The sequence below is a fragment of the Gossypium raimondii genome, chromosome 7 (assembly GCF_025698545.1).
Source record: "Gossypium raimondii isolate GPD5lz chromosome 7, ASM2569854v1, whole genome shotgun sequence".
NCBI lineage: Eukaryota > Viridiplantae > Streptophyta > Magnoliopsida > Malvales > Malvaceae > Gossypium > Gossypium raimondii.
Genome location: NC_068571.1, coordinates 20,328,704 through 20,342,534, shown reverse-complemented (window position 1 = coordinate 20,342,534; position 13,831 = coordinate 20,328,704). Strand labels below are relative to the sequence as shown.

At 35.3% G+C, this 13,831-nt stretch overlaps 1 protein-coding gene and 1 non-coding gene across 2 annotated transcripts; both read left to right on the top strand.

Moving 5' to 3' along the window:
• Positions 1-2,808: 2,808 nt before the first annotated feature.
• On the top strand, positions 2,809-3,436 carry LOC105771241 (heterogeneous nuclear ribonucleoprotein 1). The gene is made up of 3 exons (XM_012592658.2): positions 2,809-2,973; positions 3,063-3,103; positions 3,240-3,436. Exons 1-3 carry the CDS (start codon positions 2,930-2,932, stop codon positions 3,434-3,436), a joined length of 282 nt encoding a protein of 93 aa, XP_012448112.1. The 5' UTR covers positions 2,809-2,929.
• A 7,835-nt stretch (positions 3,437-11,271) lies between these two features.
• On the top strand, positions 11,272-11,378 carry LOC128042651 (small nucleolar RNA R71). The gene has a single exon (XR_008198166.1). It is a non-coding gene; the product is annotated as a small nucleolar RNA R71 (small nucleolar RNA).
• The last annotated feature ends 2,453 nt before the right edge of the window (positions 11,379-13,831 follow it).

Below are 13,831 nucleotides of genomic sequence, written 5' to 3'. Positions count from 1 at the left end.
CAGATCAGCAACATCCTTTCATCATTTTTCAATTAAGAAGGTATATCTTCAACCCTATTCTAACCCATTTTGTTCCTCGTACATGGATCCATGGTTATGGATCACTAAAATATTTTTTCCACTGCGCCATGAGGCGTATCGGCGATCCCAACATTGCGTATATAGCATATTCGTTAAGTGGTTGTGCTTGGCATATAGCATCTGCCCTAGTGAAAGTGAGTTCAGTAGGCGTGTAAGAATCAGTCTAACTATATGTCTACGTTGTGAAGGGTAAGTGTTGGTAGAGATCGTGTTTCCAAAGGAAAGTATCCATTTTATTAAGACAAGTGTTCTCTATAAAAGTAGAAAAGAAAGGTATTTGCCTAGTATTAGAGTTCACCTGGGGATAATATCCGCCAAGGATAGGTATCTGCCACTGACCTATGTTTGAGGGTATACGCCCAAATGTATCTACATATAGGGTGTCAACTTAATAAATTTTGTGTATGTATATATTTATGTTATATTACCCATATTCTTGTAATTTGTCTGGAAAGGGTCGAGCATTTATAATTCTGGAGCTCACTAAGTTCTTTTGAACTTACTCCTTTTTTTCCCCTTTTTAAGGTGGTACTTTGGCATAAGGCTTGTTGAAGGGACTCAGCTAGAAAGAGCGACCTCTATTGTGAGCTTCGCCTGTGTTTGTTTTGTAACATGCATATATTTTGGGGGTGGCGTGTAGTTTTTCTTTGTAACTAAGACTTGTAATAAATTATTTCTTTATAAATCACTGTTTTAAAAGCATGTTACCCTGTGGGAATTGGTTAAGTTTTTATGAAGTTTTCTTTTAATCGTATACGCCGGACTGTTTTAAAAGATATTTACTATTAGTGTTGTCTTTGGGATTTTGTGAAAGAAGCTAACTCACCTTGTATTTATGACAATATGTTATTTTTATTTCAAGGCTTTCGCCAAAAGTTCATTACTAGATATGTTTATATTATATGGCGTATGCCTGTTTTGATTGTTTTGTCATCTAAAAATTTTGGGTTAACACCCCAACTTATTTAATATATGTCGAATGCAAAATAAGAGTTCAACTGAGTATAAGTCTACTTTCAATGTAACACCTTAGCCTATTGTTGGGAGATGGGGGTGTTACAAGTGTTCCCATTGTATGGGAACTTATGTAGATGGTAAATTGCAGTCTTTCCAAGTCTAAATCAAGTGCCCTTAGTTATAATGCAAATATTACATCTCCACTACTGAGTGAAGATCATTTCTTCCTCTTGTTTCCTATGAGTCTTTAGAAAGAGCACAAGCAGAAGCAAATGTTCTTCACTCAGATGGAATATACTGTCCTTATCCAAATTGTTATGCCTTGTTTGATCCTCGTGATTGCTTATCAACTAGGACAAGCTCATATACCTAAAGGTGTGCAAAACTCGATTCGCTTTGAAAAAGTCGAAAAAAATTTCAAATTTCGAGTTAATCAAATCGAGTTATTTAAATTATTCGAGTCAACTCGAATAATTCGATTCGAGTCAACTCGAATAATTTGATTCGAGTTTTGATTTTGAGTCGAGTTGAATTTCACAATTCGAATAACTCAAATAATTCAAATAACAGATTGGTGTAAATACCCTTTTAGTCCATGTCAACTTTGAAAATAAGTAAATTGGTCACTCTATCAACAAAAATTACAAAAAATTCAAAATAATTTTCAAAAATTCAAAATAATTTTAAAATTCAAATTATTTATAAAAATTTCAAAATTTATATATTTTTTAAAAAAATTAAAAATTTCAAAAATTCTAAAAATATAAAAAAGTTAAAATTTTAAAAATGTTCTAAAATAATATTTTTGGGACCTAATTATTTATTCAAATTTATCATACTCAAGTATCTTTTTATTATTTTGCTTTGAATTTTTTCCAAATATATATGGTTTCAAATATATGTGGTCTAACATGGAATTAGTTATATTGTAACAATATTTTTATTTGACATGTTTTTTAATTTAACTCAAACAATTTCACTCGATTCGATTCGATTCGATTCGACTCGACTCGACTCGACTCGACTCGACTTGACTCGAACTTCATTTCACTCGACTTGATTCGAAAAAAATTCAAATTTAGTTAGGATGATAAAATAGGACTCGTGAACTCAAAATTTTTTCACTCGATTCAATCGAACGCTCACCCTTACATATACTCAACCAGACAATAGCAGTGTTAAGTGCCCTATTTGTTAAAGGTTTATATTTGTGGAATGTGGAATTCCTTGGCATTCATCAATGAGTTGTGAAATATATTGGAACCTCCCACTTGAGGAAAGAGATGTTGTAGACATCACCTTGCAATAATTTTTTTACAAAATTTTTAAAAATCAAAATTGACTATTTTGTAAATGTTGTGGTCTAAATTTATTGATTTTTTTAGAGTTTGAAATAAAATGACCAATTTTGAAAACATTAAAGGCTAAATTTGTTGAAATTTATTGATAGAACGTATAAACATCATAAGGCTAGATTTGTTAGTAGACCAATAAAATAAAGCTCACGTTAGCACTTCTATCAAATTTCAAAAGGTTATTAATGTTTAGTGACCGAAAATTTTGATTTTGAAGAGTTCAGTGACCAAAATAGAAATAATGAAAAGTTCAGTGACCAAAATAGACACAATGAAAAGTTCAGTGATCAAAATAGAATATGGTAATACTTTAGGGACCATTTCTACACTTTACCCAAAAATCTATTAAACCTATTTAAATTATTTTTAAACAAATATTTAAGAACTCTACTCAATGTAGATTTTTAGTTTTTGTCTTTTTTAGCAATTCCTCTCTCATCGATATTTGAAACCCTGCCTCTGTTCCAGCGTAACTCCAAACCCTAGGGACTCTAACCATTCGCATATCTCTCGTTAGATCTCAAAACCAAGCTTTCATGGGTTCCAGAACAGGCAGTGATAACGACGGCGCTAGCCCTGGGTAATACAAGTTCTAACGCTTTCCCTCTTTCCTATTTCCTAACACCCTCAATGTTTAATAGTTCGTTGTCCTCCTTCTATCTCGTGCAGGAAAATATTTATCGGAGGCTTAGCTAAGGATACGACTCTCGGTGAGCTTCGCCTTCTTTTTTCCCTTTGATGTTTATATGTGTTTTCGTTCGACGGGATTCTTTAAGTTACTGAGCTTTATTTTTTTTACTTTTTTCTTGTTGGGGGCTTTGGGTATATTGGTGGGGGTATTTTCAGAGACGTTCACCAAGTATTTTGAAAAATATGGGGAGATAACCAATTTTGTTATAATGAAAGATTGGCATACGGGTCGGCCCCGTGGTTTCGGGTTCCTTACCTTTGCGGATCCATCTGTTGTTGACACTGTTATGCAAGAGGACCATGTTATTAATGGCAAACAAGTGAGCTTAAGCTTTGACCATTTCGTGTTTTAAGATTCTGCTGTTGTTTAGAATTTGAAAAATTCTCAACTTTTAAACTGCCTCGGTTTCTAATAAGTTTAGAGTTTGTCTGTTGGTTTTCTTAGAGATTAGTTACTCTTTGCATTTGAGTTAGCTAAGTTTGTTAGCTTTAATGTTGTAGTCATTGAACTAAAGAGACAGAATAACTTTTTTAGCTAAGTTTGTTAGCTAAGTTTTCCTAAAACTCGTTCGAGTGTCAAAGGCTTGCTTAACAAAGGCAGTGCAAATTTTTTTCCGTAAACCAGAATCTCTTAAGTACTCATGTATTCTCTCTTTTGGCCTATAAGAACCATACTCTAATTTACTTAATTCCTTTATTACCTAAACATAAGTTACTTGCTTTAAGCCTACTTAGAATATATTAATCATATTTATGCTATCTTTTTTTTGTTTGTTTTTCTTCTTTTTTAAATAGTATTATTATCATCATCATTAGGGGATTTAGCATACCACGAAATTTCTTGACTTGAAAATCATAGTGAAGCATACAACGAACTGCTAAGTATTTAATCATGTCACAATTTAAACTGGAAGTCACCCATAAAGCTCAAACTTTTGACTAAAAAGATGGATGGAGCATACAACTACCTCCTTAGATATTTAGTCATTTTTTATAGTGGAGTGCCCTTAATTTTATTTTCATGAAACACACTCTTTCCTAGACTCACCTTTCTAATTAATAGCATGATGGAGAAAACAAAGTGATGCTGACCTACTTGGAAATTCTAAACATTGGAGTGCTTCCTGTCTTTTATTAAAAACTGTTGTGGCAATATAACTAATGCTTGTCTTCAAAAATCCCTAAGTTCATTAAAGGATACCTACTATATCCACCCCAAAAAACAACACACTGAGTATAAGACATCCTATTTTTAGGAAATAATTTACAAGCATCTTAACCTAAGCTAAATTCACACAATCCACTGCCACATGTTCTAGGTATATCAAAAAATATAAACTCAACATCGAACATCATAAGTATAAATTGTACTTTTTATAGATAAAATAGTACTTTAGTGGTTACAACACAGTGGCAAAACATCCATACTATATAAAGTGCAACCTAAATGCATAATACACCCCTAAACCTAAGGGATGCATTGTCCTCAATGCATGTGCATGCAACAAAAAATATAACTACGGATAGAAAAATGTCATGGAAAAATAAAATAAAATGCACGATCCTTAAAAGAAAAGAGAAAAAAAACTTATCTGGCTTAGGCTGTATTGTGGGTACTTTATTCAGTTCTTCGTGTGGACTTGCGAGCATTGACCGTGTACCTCATCTTCCTTTTTAGTGGGCTTACATCTTCACCTTCCTTATTGGTTTTCGTGAGATCATTGATAAACTGATCAATTTCACGATCTTGTGCAGACACAGATGTTGATGGAGATGATGGTACAAGAGTTTTGCCTTTTGTAGGGTCATTCTGCCTTTCCTTTCCTTCTTTTTTATCCTTTCCAAGCTGAACAGATGTTGACTTCTCGGTTTCCTTAGTAGCTTGTCCAACATCAGCATTGATCTCTTCATTTACTGAGTCAGCTTCGACAGTAGTTGGAGCTAGTTTTGCTTCAGTCTCAACAGATGGGAGCAAAATTGTGGAGAAGACAGGAAATTTTAGCATTGATTTTGAAAAATTCTTTTGTAAAGATCGCTTAACTGTCAAATCCCTATCCCTCACATATGACCAATATTGAGCCTGTTCCTCTCTAGCCTGGACCAACTCTTCAGCTAGTTGGTACTGCTAACTTTCAAATAAGGACATCATTTGCTCTAGCTGCTTTAGGGAATTCAATATTTGCTGACCGAATGGGCCTTGAGTGACTGAAGGTGTTGCTGTAAGAACACGCGTGGCAGTAAAAGCCTGACTTTGTTGAGTTGCCGAGGTAGCATTAACGCCTCGAAGCTTGAAAAAAGTTGCCCTTGTTAGTCCACCCTTATTAGGGGTAATATCCTCAGCATTAGTAAGAGGAACATTAGAAGTCTTGCATAATGCAGTGATGAGAGAAGGAAAATTTAAGCTTCCGACATTCTTCTCAGCATAATGATGGACTTCCTAAAAAATGACACTTCCCACATTAATCTTTCTTCCTTTTATAATAGAATACAACGACAACATTCTTTCCTTGGAAATGGTGGTATTGTGCATGGATGGCATAAGCTGACTTTTCAAGAAATGATGCCACACTTTCCCCATCGGTGTCAATGAAGCCCTTTTAATAGTGTAACATTCTTGACTAGATATAACCTATTGTGTGCCCATGACACATAAATCCTTCAAAACTTGTTGCAAAACCTCAGTTTTGATGTTATCAGCAAACTCATTATGTTCATCTTGTACCTCTTTAAGGCCAAACTGGGCATTTATATGATCCTCATCAAACGATACAAAGGTGCCCTTTACATAGATGAAAGGAGAATTAGGGGAGTTCACATGGGCATAAAACTCCCTAACTACTCTGCCTAAAATATCCTCTAGGTGCAAGCAGAAAATGCCCCACCCATGCTGCTCTACTATCGACGAGACAGACTCGTCATTCCCCATATAGGGTTCATCTTTAAATAAGAATCCCTACTCAAAACAAAAGGGACACTTTAGAATATTATTTGAGTACCTTGTAGTCGCAGTAGAGTTAAAGAATGTCTTCGGTTGAGAAACGTCAGTGCACGATAACTCTGTAGTTTTAGAAGGATTCTTGACTCGAGCCATTAAGAAAGAACAAAGGGAAATCTTTGAGAGATGTAGTGTAAAGAAAATGGAGTAGAGGTTGAAGATAAAGAAATCGTAAATGTGAGAGCTTTATGAAAAATGTAAAACGTGAATAGTTGTGGAGAGGGAAATAAAGGGGTTAATGATGAAAGGTTTAGAGAAGATGAAATGTGCTAGGGAAATTTCTAACGTGGCAAGAAGAAAAGGAAGAAATTCTTAAGGGAAAAAGAAAAGAAATAAAATGACCTAGCCCTACAATATAGGCTGACTTCTGAAAGCTCTCCAAAGAAAATTTATTAGGCGAATCTGCTTAAGGACTCTCTTTTTTGGACTTCTCTACCCAGTCAACCCTTGATAACTTAACACCTTATCACCTAGTTTGTCACGACATAATGCTCCTCTATAATGCCACGACAATCATCCTCCTAGTACACACTAAGAAGTTTGGTCTTTTATCCTGCCATTGAAAAGCTACACTAATGTATAAAAATCAGAAATGAAATAAAAATTTAGATAACCAACAAACAAAAATAACCAAAAAAAATAAAGTAAAGCAAATAAATAAAATCCAAAATTTCTAACACAAGCATTTCGAAGGTCGATGCTTTGCTTATTACACTCTACATGAGCACCCAGTAGTGCTTTAAGCGTTGTCCATTAACTTTAAATGTAACACCCGTTTTCATGTCTTTGATATTAACAACCCCGTGTGAGAATACTTGAACTACTTCAAAAGGACCATACTAGCGAGATTTCAATTTACCAGGGAACAATTTGAGTCTAGAATTAAACAATAATACCTACTGTCCTGATTCAAATTGCCTTGGCATAATTCTGTTGTCATGCCATCGCTTGGCCTTTTCCTTGTATAGTCTAGCATTTTCATATGCTTGTGCCTGAAACTCTTCCATTTCATTCAACTCTAACAACTTTTTATTGCCAACAACATCCCAGTCCATGTTCAGCTTGTTGATAGCCCAAAATGCTTTGTGCTCAAGATTAACAAGTAAGTGACATGGCTTCCCATAAACAAGTTTAAAAGGCGACATCCCTAATGGAATTTTAAACACAGTCCAATAGGCCCACAAAGCTTAATCCAGTTTAGTTGACCAATCCTTACGAGATGGATTCACCACTTTTTTTGAAATCTATTTAATTTATCTATTAGAAATCTCAGCTTGTCCATTCGTCTAGGGATGATATGCCGTAGCAATCTTATGATTCACCCTATACTTGCAGAAGGCATTGGCCACGAGTTTACAATCAAAATGGGATCCTTCATTGCTGATAATAGCTCTAGGTGTACCAAATCTTTTAAAGAGGTTCTTGTGTAGGAACTTTAGTGACAAAATTCATGAGCATCCTTGAACAAATTTGGCCAATATAATCCCGACTGAAGGACTTTAACGGTAGTTCTCATTCCTCCAAAATGTCCTCCATAAGAAGATGAATGACAATGCTACAAAATACTATGTATTTTCATCATCAGGGACACTTCTGAATGATTTGATCTGCCCTCTGTTTAAATAAGAAGGTTCATCCCAATAATAGTTCTTAGCATCATGAAGAAATTTTTTCCTTTTGTGGGTGTTTAAATTAGGCGGCATCAAACCACTCACCAAGAAATTCACTATATCAGCGTACCTAGCTAATGTCTTGGCAAATAATAATTGTTTATCTGGAAAATATTCTTTAATAAAGTTATCATTGCCACCTACATTACCCGATTCTAACCTTGACAAATGATCCGCCACTTGGTTTTCAATCCCCTTTCGATCCTGAATTTCTAAGTCAAACTCTTGTAGTAACAATACCCACCTAATTAATCTTGGCTTGGCATGTTTCTTACGCACCAAGTGATCTATGTAAATTGTGACCTTGGTACCTACTAGATAAGGATGAAATTTATCAAACGCAAACACTACAACTAACAGTTTTTTTCCGTGGTGGTATAATTAAGCTATGCATCCGTTAGAGTTTTGCTAGCATAATATATTGCACATGGTAATTTGTCTCTCCTCTACCCCATCACTGCTCCCATGGCATAGTTGTTGGCATCGCACATGATTTCAAATGGCAAGGTCCATTATGGAGCTACTACAATTGGTTCTGCTACTAGTCTTTTCTTTAATTCCTCAAAAGTACCCAAGCAATGTCCATCAAAATCAAAGGATCTATTTTGCTCTAGTAGTGTGCATAAGGGCTTAGATATCTTTGAGAAATCCTTAATGAATGTTCTATACAATCCTGTATGACTTAGAAAACTTCTAACACCCTTGACATTGGTGGGAGGTGGTAATTTTTCTATTACTTCAATTTTTTCTTTGCCTACTTCAATTCCTCGCCGTGATATCTTATGCCCTAAGACAATTCCTTCACAAATCATGAAGTGACATTTTTCCCAGTTCAAGACAAGATTTGTTTCTTCACAGCGGCACAAAACAACTTCCAAAATTTTCAAATAATCTTCAATACAGAGAAATCATCCATGATAACTTCATGGAATTTCTCCACCATATCCGAGAATATAAACATTATACAACACTAAAAAGTTGTCGAGGCATTGCATAATCCGAATGACATATGTCTCAACAAAATGTACCATATGGACACGTGAAAGTTGTCTTCTCTTGGTGATTGGGAGCTATGGCAATCTGATTATACCCTAAATAACTGTCCAGAAAATAGTAGAAAGCTTTCCCTACTAACCTGTCCAACATCTGCTCAATAAACGGTAAGGGGAAATGGTTCTTCCTAGTTGCCTTGTTAAACTTCCGATAATCCATGCACACTCTCCATCCCATGATTGTGCGAATTGGTATGAGTTCATTATTATCATTGCTAACCACTGTGACACCTCTTTTCTTGGGGGCACATTGTATAGGGCTTACCCACGAGCTGTCTGAGGTTGGGTAAATAATGCCAACGTCAAGCCACATGATAATCTCTTTCTTGAAAACTTCTTTCATTATCAGATTTAATCTTCTCTGGTGATCAATAGACTTGCTGTGGCAATCCTTTAACAAGATTTTATACATGCAAAACGCATGATTGATTCCCTTTATATCAGTAAGGGTCTATCCTAACGCCTTCTTAAATCATCACAGGACTTCCAACTTATTCGGATGTCAATTTCGTAGAAATCACAATCGGTAAGGTACTGTTATCTCCCAAGTATTCATATTTTAAACTCTGCGGCAAAGGTTTCAACTCCAATGTTGAAGGTTCCTCTATAGAAGGTTTAGAAGGCTTGAATGAATGACTCGATAAATCTAAAGAGTCAAACTTTTTCTCTGGTCTCTCCAATGTCTATTTGGCTTCAATGAATTTACTGAGTTCTTCAAAACATACTTCATCAATTCTTTCTAATGAGTCTTCTTTATTATCAAAATTATTGTGGCAAAGTCTGTTGAATTCTTCCTCTACTACTGTTTCTATCAAACCAATGGTGTGACATTCTTCATTTTCGTTTGCACATTTTAAAGCATAAAAAACATTAAAAGTAACCTATTGATCATTTACCCTCATGGTTAGTTCACCTTTCTGTATGTCAATTAAAATTCTGCCTGTAGCAAGAAAGGCCTTCCAATGATAATTGACGCATTTTGATCAACTTCAAATTCTAAAATAAGGAAATTAACAGGAAAGATAAATTTATCCACTCTTACCAATACGTCCTCAATTTTACCTTTCAGATGGGCTTAGGATCGATCAACTAATTGCAAAGTCACCATAGTAGGTCTTTCTTTCCCATTTCCTAGCTTCTTGAAAATAGACATAGACGTTAGATTTATACTTTCTCCTAAGTCACATAATACCTTACCAATATAATGATTTCCAACTGAATACGGGATAGTGAAACTCTCTGAACCCTTCAAATTTGGAGGTAATTTATTCATCAACATTGCTGTGCACCCTTTAGTGAGAGAAATGGTCTGAAATTCTTCTAATTTGCGCTTTTTTAACAATATGTCTTTTATAAATTTCACGTAACTGGCCATTTGCTCCAAAGCTTCTACTAACGGTATGTTGCTGTAGAGTAGCTTCAAAAAGTCAAAAAAACTTTTAAACTTAATATCTTGTTTAGCATTCTAGAATCACTAAGGAAAAGGTAAAGGTGTCGTCCTTCAGGTTGCTGATATTGTTTTGTTGTGACATTTCTGTTGGCAACATGATTAGATTTTGTCACAACATTTTTTTGTGTACCCTGTTCAGGTGTTGTCTAACATTCAGTAGGTTTTAAGATCATTTCCTGATTGCGGCTGGATTTTTCTTCTTCTGCCGTGGCATCTTGAATAACTTCATCCAACTGAGTCCCACTTCTAAGAGTGATGGCCTTGCACTGCTCCTTCCTTTGGGTTCTCAAATTTTTAGTATCACTTGGTAATGCTCCTTATGGCCTTGAATTTAGAGCCTTCGCTATTTGTCCTACTTGATTCTCAAGAATTCAGAGAGACGCAGCCTGACTTTGAATCACAATATCTTTTTTGGCCATATACTCCAACAAAGATTCAATAGAATTAGAAGATGATACCTGACCTTGTTGAGCATTTTTCCTTGGCATAGGATGATTATAACTGAGTGGTGCATTATGGATATTTTGCCTTGCAACTTTGTGTGAACTCCTCACACCTTGATTATTCCAACTAAAATTCGGATGCTACTTCTACCCTGAATTGTAAGTGTTGTAATAGGGGTTATTATTCCGGTTAAAATTACCTATGTACTATACTGATGCTAGGTTTGATTGGCATTCATCAAACACATAATCTTGCCATAATAAACGCATGACAACTCGGTTATTTTCATCTCATGGACAGCAGTTGAATTTTTCTTTGTTTTAATCATATTAGCTAAAGAAGATACCTGGGCTGTCAACGAAGTAATTGTGTCAAGCTCTATCGTACCAACAGATCTCTTATACGTCCAAACTCTTATGGTAGGGTAATGATAATCATTGTTGGCAAAATTTTCCAAAATATTATATGCTTCGTTGTAAGATTTATTCAACAATGTACCATTAGCAGATGCATTCACTACCATTCTTGTATATGCATTCAACCCATTTAGAAAATTTCCATTTGAGTCTAGGGTTGAAATCCATGCATCAGACATTTCTGAATTAAATCTTTAAATCGTTTGCAAGCTTTATATAACGTTTCATCCTCCAATTGTCGAAAATATGTAATGTCATTTCTAAGCTTGGCATTCATGTTTGGTGGATAATACCGTAACAAAAACCTCTAGCAAAGGTCATTCCATGATGTCACTGTCCTCGATGATAAAGCGTTATTGCTCGGTGTCTCAAGGAATATGGAAACAATTTAAGTCTCAGGGCATGTTCAAGAACACCATGTTACCTGAATGAGTCACAAACTTCTAGAAAAAGTCGCAAATGCAATCTTGGATCTTTAGTGGGCAGTCCTCCAAACTATCCTACTGTTTGTAACATCTGAAACATTATCGGTTTCAGTTTAAACTATTGCACTTGAATTTGAGGTTTGACTATCTCTGGATTTAGATAATCTAAAATTGGCACATCATGTTCTCAGATTGGTTTATCTCAGTCATTTATCACCCCACGGACATTCGGATTAGTGCCTTGACCATTCAAATTATCATTCATAACTGTTATTACCCTTCGAATAGGAGGATTAGCATCTTGACCATTCGTGTTATCATTGAGACCAGTATCATTCCCATTCTTAGCCATTTTTCGTAGTTCTTTCTGCCTTCTTCGCAAAGTTCTATCAATCTCTAGGTCAAAAAGATACTCTTTGTTAGCAAGAATGCCTCTTCTTATACACTAATGGCAAACCTTTAGAAAAATATAACTAAGTTAAATAAAAGTAATATAACTAAGTAAAATTACAAAACCAATTTACACCAAATTACCGATTCCAGGCAACGGCACCAAAAACTTGTTGCCTGTGAATATGATATGAGAACTGTGCAAGTATACATGTCAGATCAAGTAATAAAGTGATGTGTGAGTATCGTTCCCACGAGGACTGAATTGAGGCACTAAAGTGGTCAAGTTATTATAATAAAATGCGATTAATGCTATGGTAAAGTTATGGTAACTAAGTAGTGGCAATTAAAAGGAATAATTTTGTATGCGATATGTGGAATTAATGAATGCTTGGAAATGCTATGGCAAAATGAGAGTAGAAATATAATGGCAATTATGGAAATGAGTATAGGAGTAATATGCAACTGACAAATAAACAACTAAGGATGCAATGTCAAAGATATTATGGCAAAAGGTAAGGGGTTACGGGATGTTGAGTGGGGGAAGGTTGGGATTACTAAGAATCTACTTTTCTTGTCAGCAGTGCCTCAGCAACATCATACTTAACCTATGCTTAGAAGAGTTCTAAAGTGGCTTGCTTCTTTCGAAGGTAGAAACCTCAAGTTACCTTGCATGTATCTATAGGCCTTTAACATGGTACCCTGCACTGTGCCCTTCTGTATTAACGTTGCTCTATGTCTAGAGTCTACTGCAAGTATCTGTCGAGTACTTGCTCATATCATTGAACCACAGTCTAACTAATCTAACCTTTCCAGACTTTAGATTAATTTAAAGGTATGTTGCACAGTTCACTATATCCAGAGATTGCTCACATACATTTTAAAGAATAAAACGATTGAATAAAATAGTAAAGATAATTCAAATTTATACTACAACCATTAGAGATAGTTAAAGTTTCATCAAAGTAATCCCAACCCTATGAGATTTAACTCATAGGTTGGAAAATAACACTCAACTTAAATATCGTTTTCATCACTGTAATTCACGAAGGAACAAATAAGAAATAATGGAAGAACATTGGGAAGACAACGTTCGCTTGTCCAGTCCACACTCCAGCTATGCAGTATCTTGAGGTGCTGAGAGGGGTTGCTTATGTCTTACCTCTTCCTGTCTCTATTCAGCTACTACCTTCTAATTTTCCTATGGATCTCTACCCGTGTTTTTGCCTCCTACGGCTTCCTCATTTGCTTCTTTTTAAATTACTTTTTTTTCTTCTTTTTCATAATAATTCCAACAGCCCCAAGATTTATATTCTCCTCTTTTCTAGGCAGATTTATCTGGTACAAGTAGAGTATGGATGAAACTGATATGCACTAAATGCTGGTTGGACACCTTCCCAGCATTGCCATGGCATACGAGCTAGTAATCTCACCACTCTTTTTCCCCGACAAAACTTCACTCTTTTATTTCTTGTTCCTCATCCTACACTTGCCACTAGTACAAAACACAACCTTTCGATGAGCAATTAAAAGCACCTAATATTTAAACGCAACCCAAGTTCTAATACAATGCTAAAAATACTAATGAAATGTCCTAAAATGTAACTAGATGTTTTTAAGTACAGACAATTAACTAGGTCTAAAGGCATAAAATATAACTCTTTTCAAGAGTTATCTAGGAGACATGGGAACTTTAACATTTTTGCACAATGCTATGATCAAGTGTGGGAAATATATACTTTGTTTGCGACTCCACAAGCACTTCATCATCTCTTCGTTGACCCAGTGACCAATACAATTTTGTTCTTTCTTTAAAATCACATAAAGCATAACCACTCTATATGCGGTGATGTCAGACGCATTGCGTGTCAGAGCTAGACGGGTGCAAATAAGTTGCATCCACATT